The sequence below is a fragment of the Helianthus annuus genome, chromosome 5 (assembly GCF_002127325.2).
Source record: "Helianthus annuus cultivar XRQ/B chromosome 5, HanXRQr2.0-SUNRISE, whole genome shotgun sequence".
Taxonomy (NCBI): Eukaryota; Viridiplantae; Streptophyta; class Magnoliopsida; order Asterales; family Asteraceae; genus Helianthus; species Helianthus annuus.
In genome coordinates, this window is record NC_035437.2 from 119,008,416 (window position 1) to 119,023,285 (window position 14,870).

The 14,870-nt window shown below is 38.3% G+C and overlaps 1 protein-coding gene across 1 annotated transcript; it reads left to right on the plus strand.

The window, feature by feature from the left end:
• The first annotated feature begins 2,685 nt into the window (after positions 1–2,685).
• Positions 2,686–5,481, plus strand: LOC110941159. Its single transcript, XM_022182777.2, has 2 exons — positions 2,686–2,919; positions 3,252–5,481. Exon 2 carries the CDS (start codon positions 3,254–3,256, stop codon positions 4,967–4,969), a length of 1,716 nt encoding a protein of 571 aa, XP_022038469.1. The 5' UTR covers positions 2,686–2,919; positions 3,252–3,253; the 3' UTR covers positions 4,970–5,481.
• Positions 5,482–14,870: the final 9,389 nt, after the last annotated feature.

A 14,870-nucleotide genomic window follows, 5' to 3' on the forward strand; every position in this document is an offset into this window, starting at 1 on the left:
GGCAAAGATACGGGTAATTTCATCATTGCCACCTCCTAAAAATGTTAAGGGTGTACGGTCATTCTTGGGACACGCGGGTTTTTATCGACGTTTCATTAAGGGTTTTAGTGTTATCACCAAACCCTTATGCAATTTGTTATTAAAAGATGTCCCGTTTGATTTTACTAATGAATGTATGCAAGCATTTACTGTTTTGAAGGAACATTTGGTCAAGGCGCCTATCTTGCAACCACCTGATTGGTCAAAGCCGTTCGAGATAATGTGTGATGCAAGCGATACCACTATTGGTGCAGTTTTGGGTCAACGGGTTGACAAGAAGCCGGTGGTTATTTACTATGCAAGCAAAACTTTATCCGAAGCGCAACTTAATTACACCACAACCGAGAAGGAGTTACTAGCGGTGGTGTATGCTTTGGATAAGTTTCGCTCGTATATTTGGGGAAGCAAGGTAGTGGTTTACTCGGATCATAGTGCGGTTCGGTACTTGATGGAGAAAAAGGATGCAAAGCCGCGGTTGATTCGGTGGGTCTTATTGTTACAAGAGTTTGATCTTGAGATCCGAGACAAAAAGGGATGTGAGAATGTTGTCGCGGATCATTTGTCCCGAATCCCGTTGGAAGGTGTAGATGATGCAAGTGAAATCAATGAACGGTTCCCCGATGAACAATTGTTGGCCGTTTCTACTTATGTTGCCCCTTGGTATGCTCATTATGTTAACTATTTGGCCAAGGGTGCGATTCCAAATCATTGGACTAAGAAGAGACGACAACAGTTTTCTAGTCAAGTGAAGCAATATATATGGGATGAACCCGACTTGTTCAAAATCGGGGCTGATCAAGTGATAAGAAGATGTGTTCCCGAAACTGAAGTTTTAGAGATATTGACCCATGCTCATTCATCCGCATGTGGGGGCCATTTTAGTGGGAATAAGACAGGCTATCGGGTGTTATCGAGTGGGTTTTATTGGCCCACGATTTTCAAGGATGCTCGTGAGTATGCCCGAAATTGCATCAATTGTCAAAGAATGGGAAGCATTTCGAAACGTGATGAAATGCCGTTGCAACCAATTTTGGTAGTGGAGGTATTTGATGTTTGGGGAATAGACTTCATGGGTCCTTTCCCAAACTCAAATGGGTTTTTATACATATTGGTTGCGGTTGATTATGTGTCGAAATGGATTGAAGCTATTGCCACAAGGACCAACGATCATTCCGTTGTATGTAAGTTTGTGCAATCCAACATTTTTTCTCGTTTCGGTGTACCTCGGGTGATAATAAGTGATGGTGGTTCACATTTCAAAAATTTCAATTTTGGAAAGTTGTTGAAGAGATATAGTGTGAATCACCGTGTGGCTACACCGTACCACCCACAAACGAGTGGTCAAGTGGAGGTATCTAACCGCCAAATCAAAGAAATTCTAATGAAGACGGTTAGAACGGATAGGAAAGATTGGTCAACCAAGCTTGATGACGCATTGTGGGCGTATCGCACGGCTTTCAAAACCCCACTTGATACCACTCCGTATCGAATGGTTTACGGGAAAGGATGTCATTTGCCTATGGAGTTGGCACATAGGGCATATTGGGCAATTAAAACAGTGAATGCGGACTATGATGAAGCGGGTCGGGCGAGGAAGCTTCAACTGAATGAAATTGAAGAGATAAGGGACCAAGCGTATGAGTGTGCATCCGCATACAAAGACAAACTGAAAAAGGTTCATGATGCGAAGATAAAGAAGAAGAACTTTGAAGTGGGTCAAAAAGTGTGGTTATACAATTCAAGGTTGAAAATGTTCGCGGGGAAACTCAAGAGCAAGTGGATGGGCCCTTATGTTGTCCGACGAGTGGGAAGGTTCGGAGATGTTGACATTCAAGACGAGCGAACATTGAAACAACAAACGGTGAACGGTCACCGGTTAAAGCCGTATTTAGATGGCAATGACATCAATAACTTGGAGCTTGACAAAGCGGGCTACATCCTACGCCCGGTTGAGGAGGAACAATCTTAAGAGGCCCAGGTTTGGTGGTAGTGTACATAGTAGTTTCATTTTGTTTTGTTTTGTATTTTTGCACAATTGCCATAGCTTTTCGAAGTCCGTGTTCGAAACAAGTGTGGGGAAATTCGGGTCGCGAATTGCTCTTACATCGTGTTGAGGACAACACGGGATTTTTGAGGGGGTAGGGTGATTTTTAAATTTTAAAAAAAAATTTAAAACATCTAAAAAAAAAAAAAAAAAAAATTTTAATCACATAAACCTCAAGTTTTGCCGAAATGCACATGCCCAGTGTTCACCGTAAATTACGGTGGAGCCGTAATTTACGGTGGTTGTTAAAAATTTTTTGAGTTTTATGGTGAAAACCCTCTGTGTTACGGTGAAAATTGAGGCCTGCAGGTTACCGTAAATTACGGTATTGCCGTAATTTACGGTGGTGAAAAAAATGGTTGGAGTTTACGGTGGAAATAACCTGAATTACGGTGAATATTTGACATCCAGGTCTCACCGTAATTTACGGTGAGACCGTAAATTACGGTACGCGATGAAATGGTTTCCGCCGGTTCGGTTCCGTATGTATATAAAAAAAAAAAAAACAATAAAAAAAAACGAAAACAAACAGGCTTTCACGTGCATTAACCCCATCCACTCATTCATTCTTCACTTTCCACCAACTTCTTCTTCTCCAAGAACCCACATCCTCCTTCTTCTTCTTCCACCTTCTTTTCTTCATAAAACCTTCAATCCTTGCCCAAATCAAGTGAGATTTTGGTCTAAATCGACTAATTTTTCACAAGCTTCGTGATTGTGAGGAGGAATTCCAGAGAAAACGCGGTTTTGGGGTCGAAGTTTGAAACCCTAGGTTGAGATAATTTGGGGGTTTTGGGATTTTTAGTTTCACAAGCATCCTCTCATCTTGAAACAAGGTATGAACACTTATTTTACTCTATTATGGAGATGCATTGTGAAAAACAAGGTGATTTAGGTTATATGTTCTTGCCCACTTGCTTGTTGCTAGGATATGAGTATGGAATTGTTATTGAACATGGTTGATGGTTGTAGATGTAGGAATTATGGTTAAAGTAGTGAACTTTTGGGATGTTCTACATTGTAGAGACACCATGCCCAATTTTTGAAAAATCCTTGATACATTTTGGGTTCACTAACATCTACAACCATGGCAACAAGCAAGTGTGGGGATGATTTGTGAAGAGAATGTTAATTTTTGTGTTATTTTGTTGTTTCTTCATGTGTGTAGGAATGGCAAAGACAAAGGAAAAGCCGGGTTCAAGTTCATCCTCGTCAAGAGGCAAAGGCAAGGAGAAGGAGCAGCCATCGAAGAAGAGGCAATATCTTGGTAGGGTTAGTGAAAGCGAAAGCGAGGAAGAAGAAGAGATGCAGTTAGACCCAAGAGATAAACCGGTGTGGAATTCGGGGTCATTGGATGACCAACCCGAAATTTGGCAGCCAACTTTGTATAACGATTGCATGAACAAGTTAAAGAATAAAGCGGCCGCATTCATCTGTGAAAGAGATGTTGATGAGCCTCAGCTGGGCCAGTTCGGGGTGTATGACAAGTTCCGTGCTTTGGGTTGGGAAGGAGCACTCAAGTGTTGGGATAAGGATAAGAGCAATTTGTTTTTGACTGAGATTCAGGAGTGGATGGCAACGCTTAAATGTCACAACTTCCACAGGCCATCACAAATGAAGTTGGTTGGGACGGTACATGGGGTACCAGTTGAAATGTCATTCGATACGTTGAAGAAGTTGGGAAAATATGATAGCCTCCCAACTAGGGAGTACATGATTCCCACGCTTGATGATTTATTGCTCAAACCCGAGAAGCACGTGACATGGAACAGTATGTTGGCTGATTTGTTTTTGCCCGGTAGGTATGGTGGCGTGTTATACCGAAAAAATCTGAAGATAGAAGCCAAGCTCTTGCATACGATCTGTTTACTTAATGTCATCCCAAGGAGAGGGGATAAAGAACAGGTGAGGTTTCCAGAGATACCTGTTCTGTACTCATTGATGCACGGGTCCCCACGGTTTCCAATCCGCTACCTGATCATGCACCATTTGTGGATATGTCGGAACAAATACGGGAGAGACATTGTCCCGTACTGTCGCATCATAACGGGCTTAATGAAACAGCAAAAGGCACTCACATCTGAAGACCGAGGTTTAACGAAAAGGCACATGCCTTTTACTTTGGATAGGTTGGGAAGTGTTTGGACTTATACTTCGTCTGAACGTTATCACAAGCTGAAATCGGAGGGTCAACGGTGGAGGGCGTTGAAATTAGGTGCAAGGGAGTTGTTACCGGGAGAACCGGATGAACCTGAAAGCGATGAAGAGTTAATTCCGAGTGGGGATGATGATTACGCAGACGAGCCAACGGGTGGTGCAAATGTTGGTTTTGGGGCTTTTCATGGTGGTCATGGTGGCACATTTTACGACTATGCGCAGCAACCATATGAGCCGGGGTGGGCTTATAGTGGTTCAATGCAGGAGGTGATCGAGAGCCAACGCCCGCCGGCGGCCATCTTTGATACTTGGTCAGGTTCGGAGAGGTCGTTATTTGATCAAGGCACGCGGAATAGCGCTAGTATTGAGCGGGCGCTTAAACATAGCTTCGACCGCAATGAATTATGGCACCGGACCCACGCATATTCGCAGGAGGTGGAAATGAATAACCGATATCACGATGATCAGATGAGGCGGATGCATGCGGATTGGCATGCCGGAAGGCCGGTGGTTGAGGATCCACAACATGTGGATTATGCCTCATTGCCACCGTATGATGGCAGCGTTTCGTATCCGACTCCACAAATCCACCATTCTCAGTGGCTTGATCCAAGACGGCAAGAGGGACCACAACAACAAGAGGGAAGCAGTAGCGGCTCGTTCGGGTTTGGAGAATGGAGCGATATGATGTCGTCCATTTTTGGGCCCCCAGGACCGCGTTATTATTGATCAGGTGGTATTCTCTCTCTTGTATAGTTTGTATATATTTGTTGGTTTATGTTGATTATGGTGGGAGGATGGGTGGTGATTGATCATATGATTGATTGTTGGGTTTGGTTGGTTGGTGGTGTTGTGTTTAAAATGAAAAACATAAAAAAAATTATAAAATGAAAAAAATACAAAAAAAGAAATTTGGGGTTTGAGATGAGAAGCTTCTTGTGGATGTTGATTGAAGTAGTGATCAAAACCTCCCAGACCATACATTGGGGACAATGTATCCCAAGTGTGGGGATGGGGGGAATTTTTTGAAGATTTTTGAAAAAATTTTAAGCCGAGCAAAACAATGTGAAATCTTGTCGCCCCAATTTATCCCCAAGTCAATACACCGGCAACCCTTATTACCCTTTTCATTCTTGGTAAGAGTTGTAGCCACACGTGTATATAAATAATCTTTGATGAGAGTGGCTACGGGTGGGGGTGTGTTAGAACTTGTGCTTGAATGCAATTTGAATCTTTGTTAGACATGAATGTAGAAAGGATAAGGGCATTAGGTAGCCTCGTCGGTTGTGTGAGTGAGTGTGGGATTTGGGGGGTTGGACCTCATAAGTTATATATATGAGCATGGTAGTGAGAGGGGCGGGGGTTTGGTCATTTAGTTGCCCAATTTTGTGCCTAAAGCCTATCATTTGTTTCCCCTAGCTACTTACTTGAAAATGTACCCAAATTTGACCCGGTCTTATAGCATTAGTGATATAATTAGTAGTTTATGAGTTTGAAATAGTCATGGTTAGTGTATTATCGTTTTGTGTGTTGAAAAAAAAAATGAAAAGAAAAAAAAAAAAAAAAAAAAAAAAAGAAGGTTTCATTGTCTTGTATATAGTAGTATGCATTGTTAGTTGTTTTTGGTAGTTGTAATAAAAAGACCGGGTCGAATTTTCGCTACTCATATATATTCCATTTCCTACCCATACACCTAGCCACGTTACAACCTTTAAGCCCCTTTGATTTGCATTCATGTTTGACCCATTATAGGAGGATAGTTGATTCAGGTACAAGCTTATGATTGCGCAACCACCCGTTTGCCTAGTGTGTGCCTAGCTTATCTTTGCTAGTTTCCACTTGTAGCCGAGAGGAGAGAAATTGTGAGGGGTGCATTGCTTGGGCATTAACAAAGGGGTTGATTAAGAAATTGCATGATTTGTTTGGTTTGATTTGATCACTTGTTTCGAAGCTATGTTGATGAGTTGCTTGGGACAAGCAACGGTTAAGTGTGGGGATGTGACGGGTGGTCCTTGGGACAACCCTTAAGTATGTTAAGATATGAAATAATCCTCCATTTAACCGCGTAATTATCTTGAATTAGATAACTACGATGCTTATGATTCAGGTGCGAATTAGGAGATAAGAGATGGATAAAAGGCAGCTTATGGATGCTTTGGTGGAAAACGGGTCGAGAAAAGAACACAAGACAAAACATAGGAGTCAAGGATGCTGAGTACCGTAAATTACGGTTCTACCGTAATTTACGGTAGACTTGATTTTTGTTGATTCCTGCACCGTAACACAGGCTTGATTCACCGTAACAATCTGATGGCCACCGTAAATTACGGTGGAGCCGTAATTTACGGTGGTGCCTGAACGTGAAATGTGTAACTGCCACAATATACTCGTTTTTTGTGTGTCTTTTGGTATTATCTCATCATTGACGGTTCTTGGACACTTTGGGGGCGAATTTGGAGAACTTGCTTGCTTTGTGAACATTTCTAAACATTCGGTTTGTGTTTTTAATTCGTATGAACACTAGATTGATGTTGATGATGATTCACCGAGCCATGTCCGGCTAAACTCTTCGGTGATCATCCTAGGTGAATGTTTCTAAGACTTTTGTGTGTTAATTTCTGCATTTCTAGAATGATATTTTGCGTTGCTTGAATGTCATGGTGTATGTTTGATTGTTTGTAGTGTGTTAATCTATATCACAATTTCTAGTCTTGATCGTACGTTCTTGGTGCCGTTGGCAACCGAGATATCACGGGAAGGGTTGGGGTTGGTTATTGGTTAATAGGTCATCGGGAAACAACCTCGCATTATCTAATCCGAGTACTTTGTTCCCTTTTATCACTTCAATCACACATACACGAGTTATGTCTATGTAACTCTTTCTAGTGAAATTGCACACAATTGTTTAAAGAAACTGAAACCTAGGGTGATCATTGTTCTCTCTTAATTGTTTACAACCAACTTTGATTTGAATTAGTTCTTAATCTAGTTTTCCAAAACAACAATCCACAATCTTGAATTTTAATTTTCTGCAATTTAGTTTAATTTTAGTATAAATACAAAGCTACACAATCAACACATTTTCCACATACTCCCTGAGTTCGATACCCTACTACCACTAACTACAGTTGTTTAGGGATTAAATTTGCGTGACCCACGACATCACGTCACATGGTCACAACAAAAACCATGTATGCCAAAGGAAATTGAGTTTTTCAAGAAATTCATTGACTCGATATCAAAGAGTCATCATTTTGCAATAATGCGGTTCATAGTGCAAAAATCAAGTATAGCGAAATGATATTTGAGTTTGGGTAAAATAACAAATTGGAACGAAGCCCTCCAGTGGTCTTCATAAATCAAACGAACCACATGCGCAACAAACAGTGCATGTGTAACGTGTGGATTTACCAAGAAATGAAACAGATCAATATTTGCTACTATGAAAGAAATCCTCATGGTATGATGACCATTAGGAGGAGTAGCAATGCAAAAGTCTATTCACAGAGGTCAGAATTTTAACAATAGAAATTTAAGAATTTTATCTGGAAATTTTGGGTGGTAACCGTTGTTAAGTGACATTACCAGGGAATGTCAAATAAAATGAAATAGGGGATTGTGAAGGTATGTGACTTCTTTTGCAGCGTCAAGAATTGTATTAGACTATGCACCGATTGTTGTGAAATCTTATTCTATCGCACCTCAGCAAGATTCATGTCGTTTGTAGAATCACGTGGCCAAGGGCTGCTTTTTTTATTAGTAGTTCTTCCATTGACGGGATTAGCATTGGTGTCATCGTTCCCAATCATATTTTCCAAAAGTCTTGCCTCGAAAGTCATGTGTCATATACTTCGACGTCTGTGGATGTATAATTTAAGTTTCATGTGTTTTCTTGTGCACTAGCACAACTTTACATGCTTCTTACTTGCGTTAATAGTCTATGGTAACACATTGGAAATTCTTATATTTTTGATGGCGTCCCAACTTAAAGGGTTTCCATTGTTTATATTGTCGCACGAGTTACAAGGCAGATGATCAAACGAAATAATGTTTGATATCGGAATTATAGATATATGCAAGAGATTCCTGATAAAGAAATGTAGATTTAGTAATTGACACATATGCTTGTGCTTTATTCTTAATTGACTTCTGGAATTCCTTATAGATATACATATCTATATAATCATATATCTCACATGCTGTAATATACATACCCTTCATAAGGTCAATGTATTTAACAGATTCTTATCTTCAAAAACAAGTCAGATATCAGGTCATGATACTATTTAGGGAAATCTTGTCACTTGTTTGACATATTATGTACCCCGTCTTATCCGGTTCTCGCCAGAGAGGTAACCCCATTATATCCGAACAAGCTGGAGAGTCTGCTACACCATACCCAGTCTTGCCAGAGAAGAAATTTATATTTCCCATAAATAGTATTTTTTCTTATATCATGATTTGGAAAGTGCCTTATAACTTTCAGCAAAGAAGCAGGAAATTAATATTTACCTGACGGGTCATATTCTAGAACAAAGTAGTACCAATTAATAAGAAATAACAGTGGTCAAGTGTTATTGCTTATTTATTATACTTGCAACGTCCTAGTTATCATCCTCATGGCATACCAAAACCCCTCACACTTTATTTATACAAGTATTTAGCTTATCTCGGAGCTTATACTAAGGCATCTTTTCTTAAGTTCAAGTCTAAATGCTATCATGTGTGCTACCAGTTAATAGGAATTTCCTAACTCTTTTTTTATCTTAGGTATTATTATAGCAACACCTATTGGCTTAAATCAGTGGCTCTGATACCACCTTCTGTCACGACCCCCGACCACACCCTGGACGGAATCGGGAGCCGCGAACCAATTCAGTGGTACCGGTGGTTATTTAGAAAAGTAGTGCAGCGGAAATTTCATTAGGGCCGTGAGTTAGGAAAAATATCAGAGTTTAGAGAACACCGGATTTTATTTACTAAATAGATGGGATAAAACCATGTTTTGAAAGGTAGTTTTAATATGGGATAAACCCGAATACATAAAACAACTTTTCTTAATTTAATTTAATTGATAAATGAAGCCACTTCTGTAAGCCTTTTTGGTGCGGTATCCAACTCTTATTCCGATCTACTGTAATTACCTGAAATGCGTTTTAAAAACGTTTGGTCAGCAAATACTGGTGAGTTCATTCAGTTTGTACAAAAATGACACATAGTTATAAATTACGGCATAAGGGCGATTACAATGGCCTTTATCTTATTTTTATCTGGCGCCCTGTCACAGCCTTGTGACGATGGTCATACCACTATTGGGTCCTTTCACCCAAATAGTGATGATTATTACTGTTGGGATTTATTAGCCTAACCGTGAGAATTTAGTAATGTGCACAATACCCCACTAGCCAGTGATTCAAGATAACCACGACTTAATCCCTGTAATTATAACTTTTGAAAATAATTTGGAGTATTGTAAATTACTGTTGATAAAAAGAGAATGACTCACATTATAAGCATGCAATATTGATTTAACAAGCTTCTTGATTCTACTCCTTTTGATAATTAAGCATATACTTTATTGTTTTGAACCTTCTGATGATTCAGCATCCATTTTGATTGTAGGAGTATGGTGTAGAGTTTCGGGTAGTTAAACATTTAATTTAACAGAGTGGAATACGTATTGGTGTAAAACCACATCAAACCTAACGATGGTCACGAGATCCGAACTTTAACGAAATTGACAAAGCATAGTCTTATTCAGACAGTACTTTGGCATCCGTTTAACGAACTCACAAAGTATAGCACTTTGGCATTCGTTAGTTGGTTCCTGAATGGATCGGACAGAATATCGCATCGGTGATTATTGGTTAGAATACCAACGTATAGAGAGAAGAAGAATAGAAATGAGCAAGGAAGAATGAAATCCTAGGCTCTTATTTAAAGCAAGCAAGCAAGCACCTCAAAACCTTTCTGGGGATACAATTGACATGCCTACCTGCCTGCTTGACCTGCTAGCTAGCTTGCTTATATATATTAATTCAGCTGCTTCACTCGTTTTTCTCGTATAACTTTTAAAATATGACGTTTTATAAAATGACGAATATGTCATTAGAACGAGCATATTTTTATCTAGGTTTTAACCTAAGTTTCATTAAAAACGGAGTAAGGTCAAAAATAATATATTTAATTATTAATATTAAACATTCTCATATACACGACCCCATATATATCTCTTTTTCATTTATATCTATTTAGGTGATTAATAAATCTTACTTAGCTTAATTAATCTTTCTTAGCTTAATTAATCCTTCTTAGCTTAATTAATCCTATTTAACTTAATTAATCTTGCTTAACTTAATTAATCTCGCTTCGCTTAATTAATCTTATTTAACCTTTCTTAACTTAATTAATTAATTAACTACTTAACGAATTAATTTATCTTAACTCTTATAATTTGCTTAGTTGATTACTTAACTTAATTAGCAGATTAATTAATCTACTTAACTAGCTTAACTGCTAAGTTTCCTTAACAACTAAGTGTACGTAATTGGTAAGTTTGCTAAGTTTATTTAACTACTAAGTTTACTTAGTTGCTAAGTATTCTAGCAGCTCCCTGATTACTAGTTCTAATTTCTAGACACAGTGGAACTCGTATTAGTGTAGTAACTCAATTCAATTTTAACGATAATCACGAGATCACAACCTTCACGACGAATGACAAAGTATAGCCGAATGTAGGCAACGCTTAAATATCCATCAGATTGGTTTCAATCGATCGGATAAAGTATCGTACCAGTGATTAGAGTTATTACTCTAATAACGAGCAGAGTTTCAGGGTTTTAGGGCGTTGATTGAAAGAAACGGAGATACAAGGAGTAGGACGTCGTTTTGAACGAGCGAACTGAGCAAATTGAACTAGTCCCAAACCCCTGGCTTTATAGCCAATTTTGTTGCCTCCTGCATGTCGCGCACGGGTCGGGCTCCCCTGTCGTGTGTCGCGGGGAGGGTCGACCTGGCTTCGGTTGCCACGTGTCGCAGTGTCGTGACGCGTGTCCTTGGCCGCCCTTCTCGTCCAATCGTGCGTTTTTCCTCTATTTTCGTGCTGATACTTATCACATATGCTTGGGCTTGATTCTAATCAATTTGGTTTTTAATTATGAATCTAATAACACTATTTTTATGCGATTTGGTTCATCGGACTTCAAAATTCCTTACCACCTAAATTTTTCAGATTGAGTATACAAGTTTCATCGCGTGCAGTTCTGATTTTGATTACGGTTTGGTATCGAGACTATCTTTGAGGGTTGTTACATCCTCCCCACCTTGTTTTAAATCTTGTCCTCGAGAATTGGGTTACGATATCATTTCCGAGTTATGTCACATGTTAAATAATAGGATTAAGGTAAATGACACTGTACTTGAATCAAAATATGTTCAAATTTTGTGAATACGAGAACAGTTTACAAAAAAATAGAACCTAGTGGTTCAACTGAATAATTTCCAGAAATTGGTTTTATTTAGATGAAGTGTAAGGATATAATCATCAGAATGACTAAGTTTACATGGGTCAGAAAGATTAGAATCACTAAGCTAGACTGAATAGGAGTATGAAGACGATGTGTCAACTATTGATTCATAATACGAGGAAGAATCAATATTTTGACATTATTGAAGTACAAAGATACCCTAAAATACAACAAAGTTTAGTGTATGATTAACTTAACACAAAGTTGGATTATGACCACTTTCAAGGATGAGTCAAGTGAAACGTATATATAGATTAGCTCAAGCTACAGGTATATATCGACGCCACAAGATGTCGTAGTGATTGAAATAATAGTAGTGGTGACCGAACGGGTTCATCGTGTTTTGAAATTAAATGAAAGTTCGATGAAGTAAATCCGAATGTTTGTTTTAAACAAGTTTAGTCGGATTTTCGATTGAAAATGAAACAATTGAATAATGTTTTTCGATTGAAGATGATAAAGCAATAAATATTACGAAATGCTCGATTGAGGCTGTAAGAACCATTTAAGAGATACACGGAAATATGACATGAATTTGTGTATCATTATCTTAGCACACGATTGTGTTAAGATTGCTTTTATAGAATAAATCAACAAAGTGGATCCAATATAAATAAATAATTAAATCCGTATATGACTGTGCAAACAAGATTAGCGCAAGCCTCAAATTTGGGAAAACGTCACCACAAGGTGATCGTGATTAAAGAAACGATTTAATGAAGTCGAAGACCAAACAAGCATGTTATGGTTCAAAACAAATGAAGTGCTTGTTGGAATTATTTTGAATATGATGGTCTCAATCTATCATATGGGACTCTGAATTGAATACGTATTGCGAGTAAGTTCAAACAACTGAACTTGGTTTAAACAAAACGAGTTTTTGTATTAATAAGAAAGTTTGGACATGGTCACAACAAAAACCATGTATGCCAAAGGAAATTGAGTATTTCAAGAAATTCATTGACTCGATATCAAAGAGTCATCGTTTTGCAATAATGCGGTTCATAGTGCAAAAATCAAGTATAGCGAAATGATATTTGAGTTTGGGTAAAATAACAAATTGGAACGAAGCCCTCCAGTGGTCTTCATAAATCAAACGAATCACATGCGCAACAAACGGTGCATGTGTAACGTGTGGATTTACCAAGAAATGAAATAAATCAATATTTGCTACTATGAAAGAAATCCTCATGGTATGATGACCATTAGGAGGAGTAGCAATGCAAAAGTCTATTCACAGAGGTCAGAATTTTAACAATAGAAATTTAAGAATTTTATCTAGAAATTTTGGGTGATAACCGTTGTTAAGTGACATTACCAGGGAATGACAAATAAAATGAAATAGGGGGATTGTGAAGGTATGTGACTTCTTTTGCAGCGTCAAGAATTGGATTAGACTATGCACCGATTGTTGTGAAATCTTATTCTATCGCACCTCAGCAAGATTCATGTCGTTTGTAGAATCACGTGGCAAAGGGCTGCTTTTTTTATTAGTAGTTCTTCCATTGACGGGATTAGCATTGGTGTCATCGTGCCCAATCATATTTTCCAAAAGTCTTGCCTCGAAAGTCGTGTGTGATATACTTCGACGTCTGTGGATGTATAATTTAAGTTTCATGTGTTTTCTTGTGCACTAGCACAACTTTACATGCTTCTTACTTGCGTTAATAGTCTATGGTAACGCATTGGAAATTCTTATATTTTTGATGGCGTCCCAACTTAAAGGGTTTCCATTGTTTATATTGTCGCACAAGTTACAAGGCAGATGACCAAACGAATAATGTTTGATATCGGAATTATAGATATATGCAAGAGATTCCTGATAAAGAAATGTAGATTTATTATTGACACATATGCTTGTGCTTTATTCTTAATTGACTTTTGGAATTCCTTATAGATATACATATCTATATAATCATATATTTCACATGCTGTAATATACATACCCTTCATAAGGTCAATGTATTTAACAGATTCTTATTTTCAAAAACAAGTCAGATATCAGGTCATGATACTATTTAGGGAAATCTTGTCACTTGTTTGACATATTATGTACCCCGTCTTATCCGGTTCTCGCCGGAGAGGTAACCCCATTATATCCGGACAAGCTAGAGAGTCTGCTACACCATAACCAGTCTTGCCAAAGAAGAAATTTATATTTCCCATAAATAGTATTTTTTTTTCTTATATCATGATTTGGAAAGTGCCTTATAACTTTCAGCAAAGAAGCAGGAAATTAATATTTACCTGACGGGTCATATTCTAGAACAAAGTAGTACCAATTAATAAGAAATAACAGTGGTCAAGTGTTATTGCTTATTTATTATACTTGCAACGTCCTAGTTATCATCCTCATGGCATACCAAAACCCCTCACACTTTATTTATACAAGTATTTAGCTTATCTCGGAGCTTATACTAAGGCATCTTTTCTTAAGTTCAAGTCTAAATGCTATCATGTGTGCTACCAGTTAATAGGAATTTCCTAACTCTTTTTTTTATCTTAGGTATTATTATAGCAACACCTATTGGCTTAAATCAGTGGCTCTGATACCACCTTCTGTCACGACCCCCGACCACACCCTGGATGGAATCGGGAGCCACGAACCAATTCAGTGGTACCGGTGGTTATTTAGAAAAGTAGTGCAGCGGAAATTTCATTAGGACCGTGAGTTAGGAAAAATATCAGAGTTTAGAGAACACCGGATTTTATTTACTAAATAGATGGGATAAAACCATGTTTTGAAAGGAGTTTTAATATGGGATAAACCCGAATACATAAAACAACTTTTCTTAATTTAATTTAATTGATAAATTAAGCCACTTCTGTAAGCCTTTTTGGTGCCGTATCCAACTCTTATTCCGATCTACTGTAATTACCTGAAACGCGTTTTAAAAACGTTTGGTCAGCAAATACTGGTGAGTTCATTCAGTTTGTACAAAAATGACACATAGTTATAAATTACAGCATAAGAGCGATTACAATGGCCTTTATCTTATTTTTATCTGGCGCCATGTCACAGCCTTGTGACGATGTTCATACCACTATTGGGCCCTTTCACCTAAATAGTGATGATTATCACTGTTCGGATTTATTAGCCTAAC

Coding starts and splice junctions, on each gene's coding strand:
- LOC110941159 (XM_022182777.2), top strand. CDS start 3,254: ATGGCAAAGACAAAGGAAAAGCCGGGTTCAAGTTCATCCTCGTCAAGA.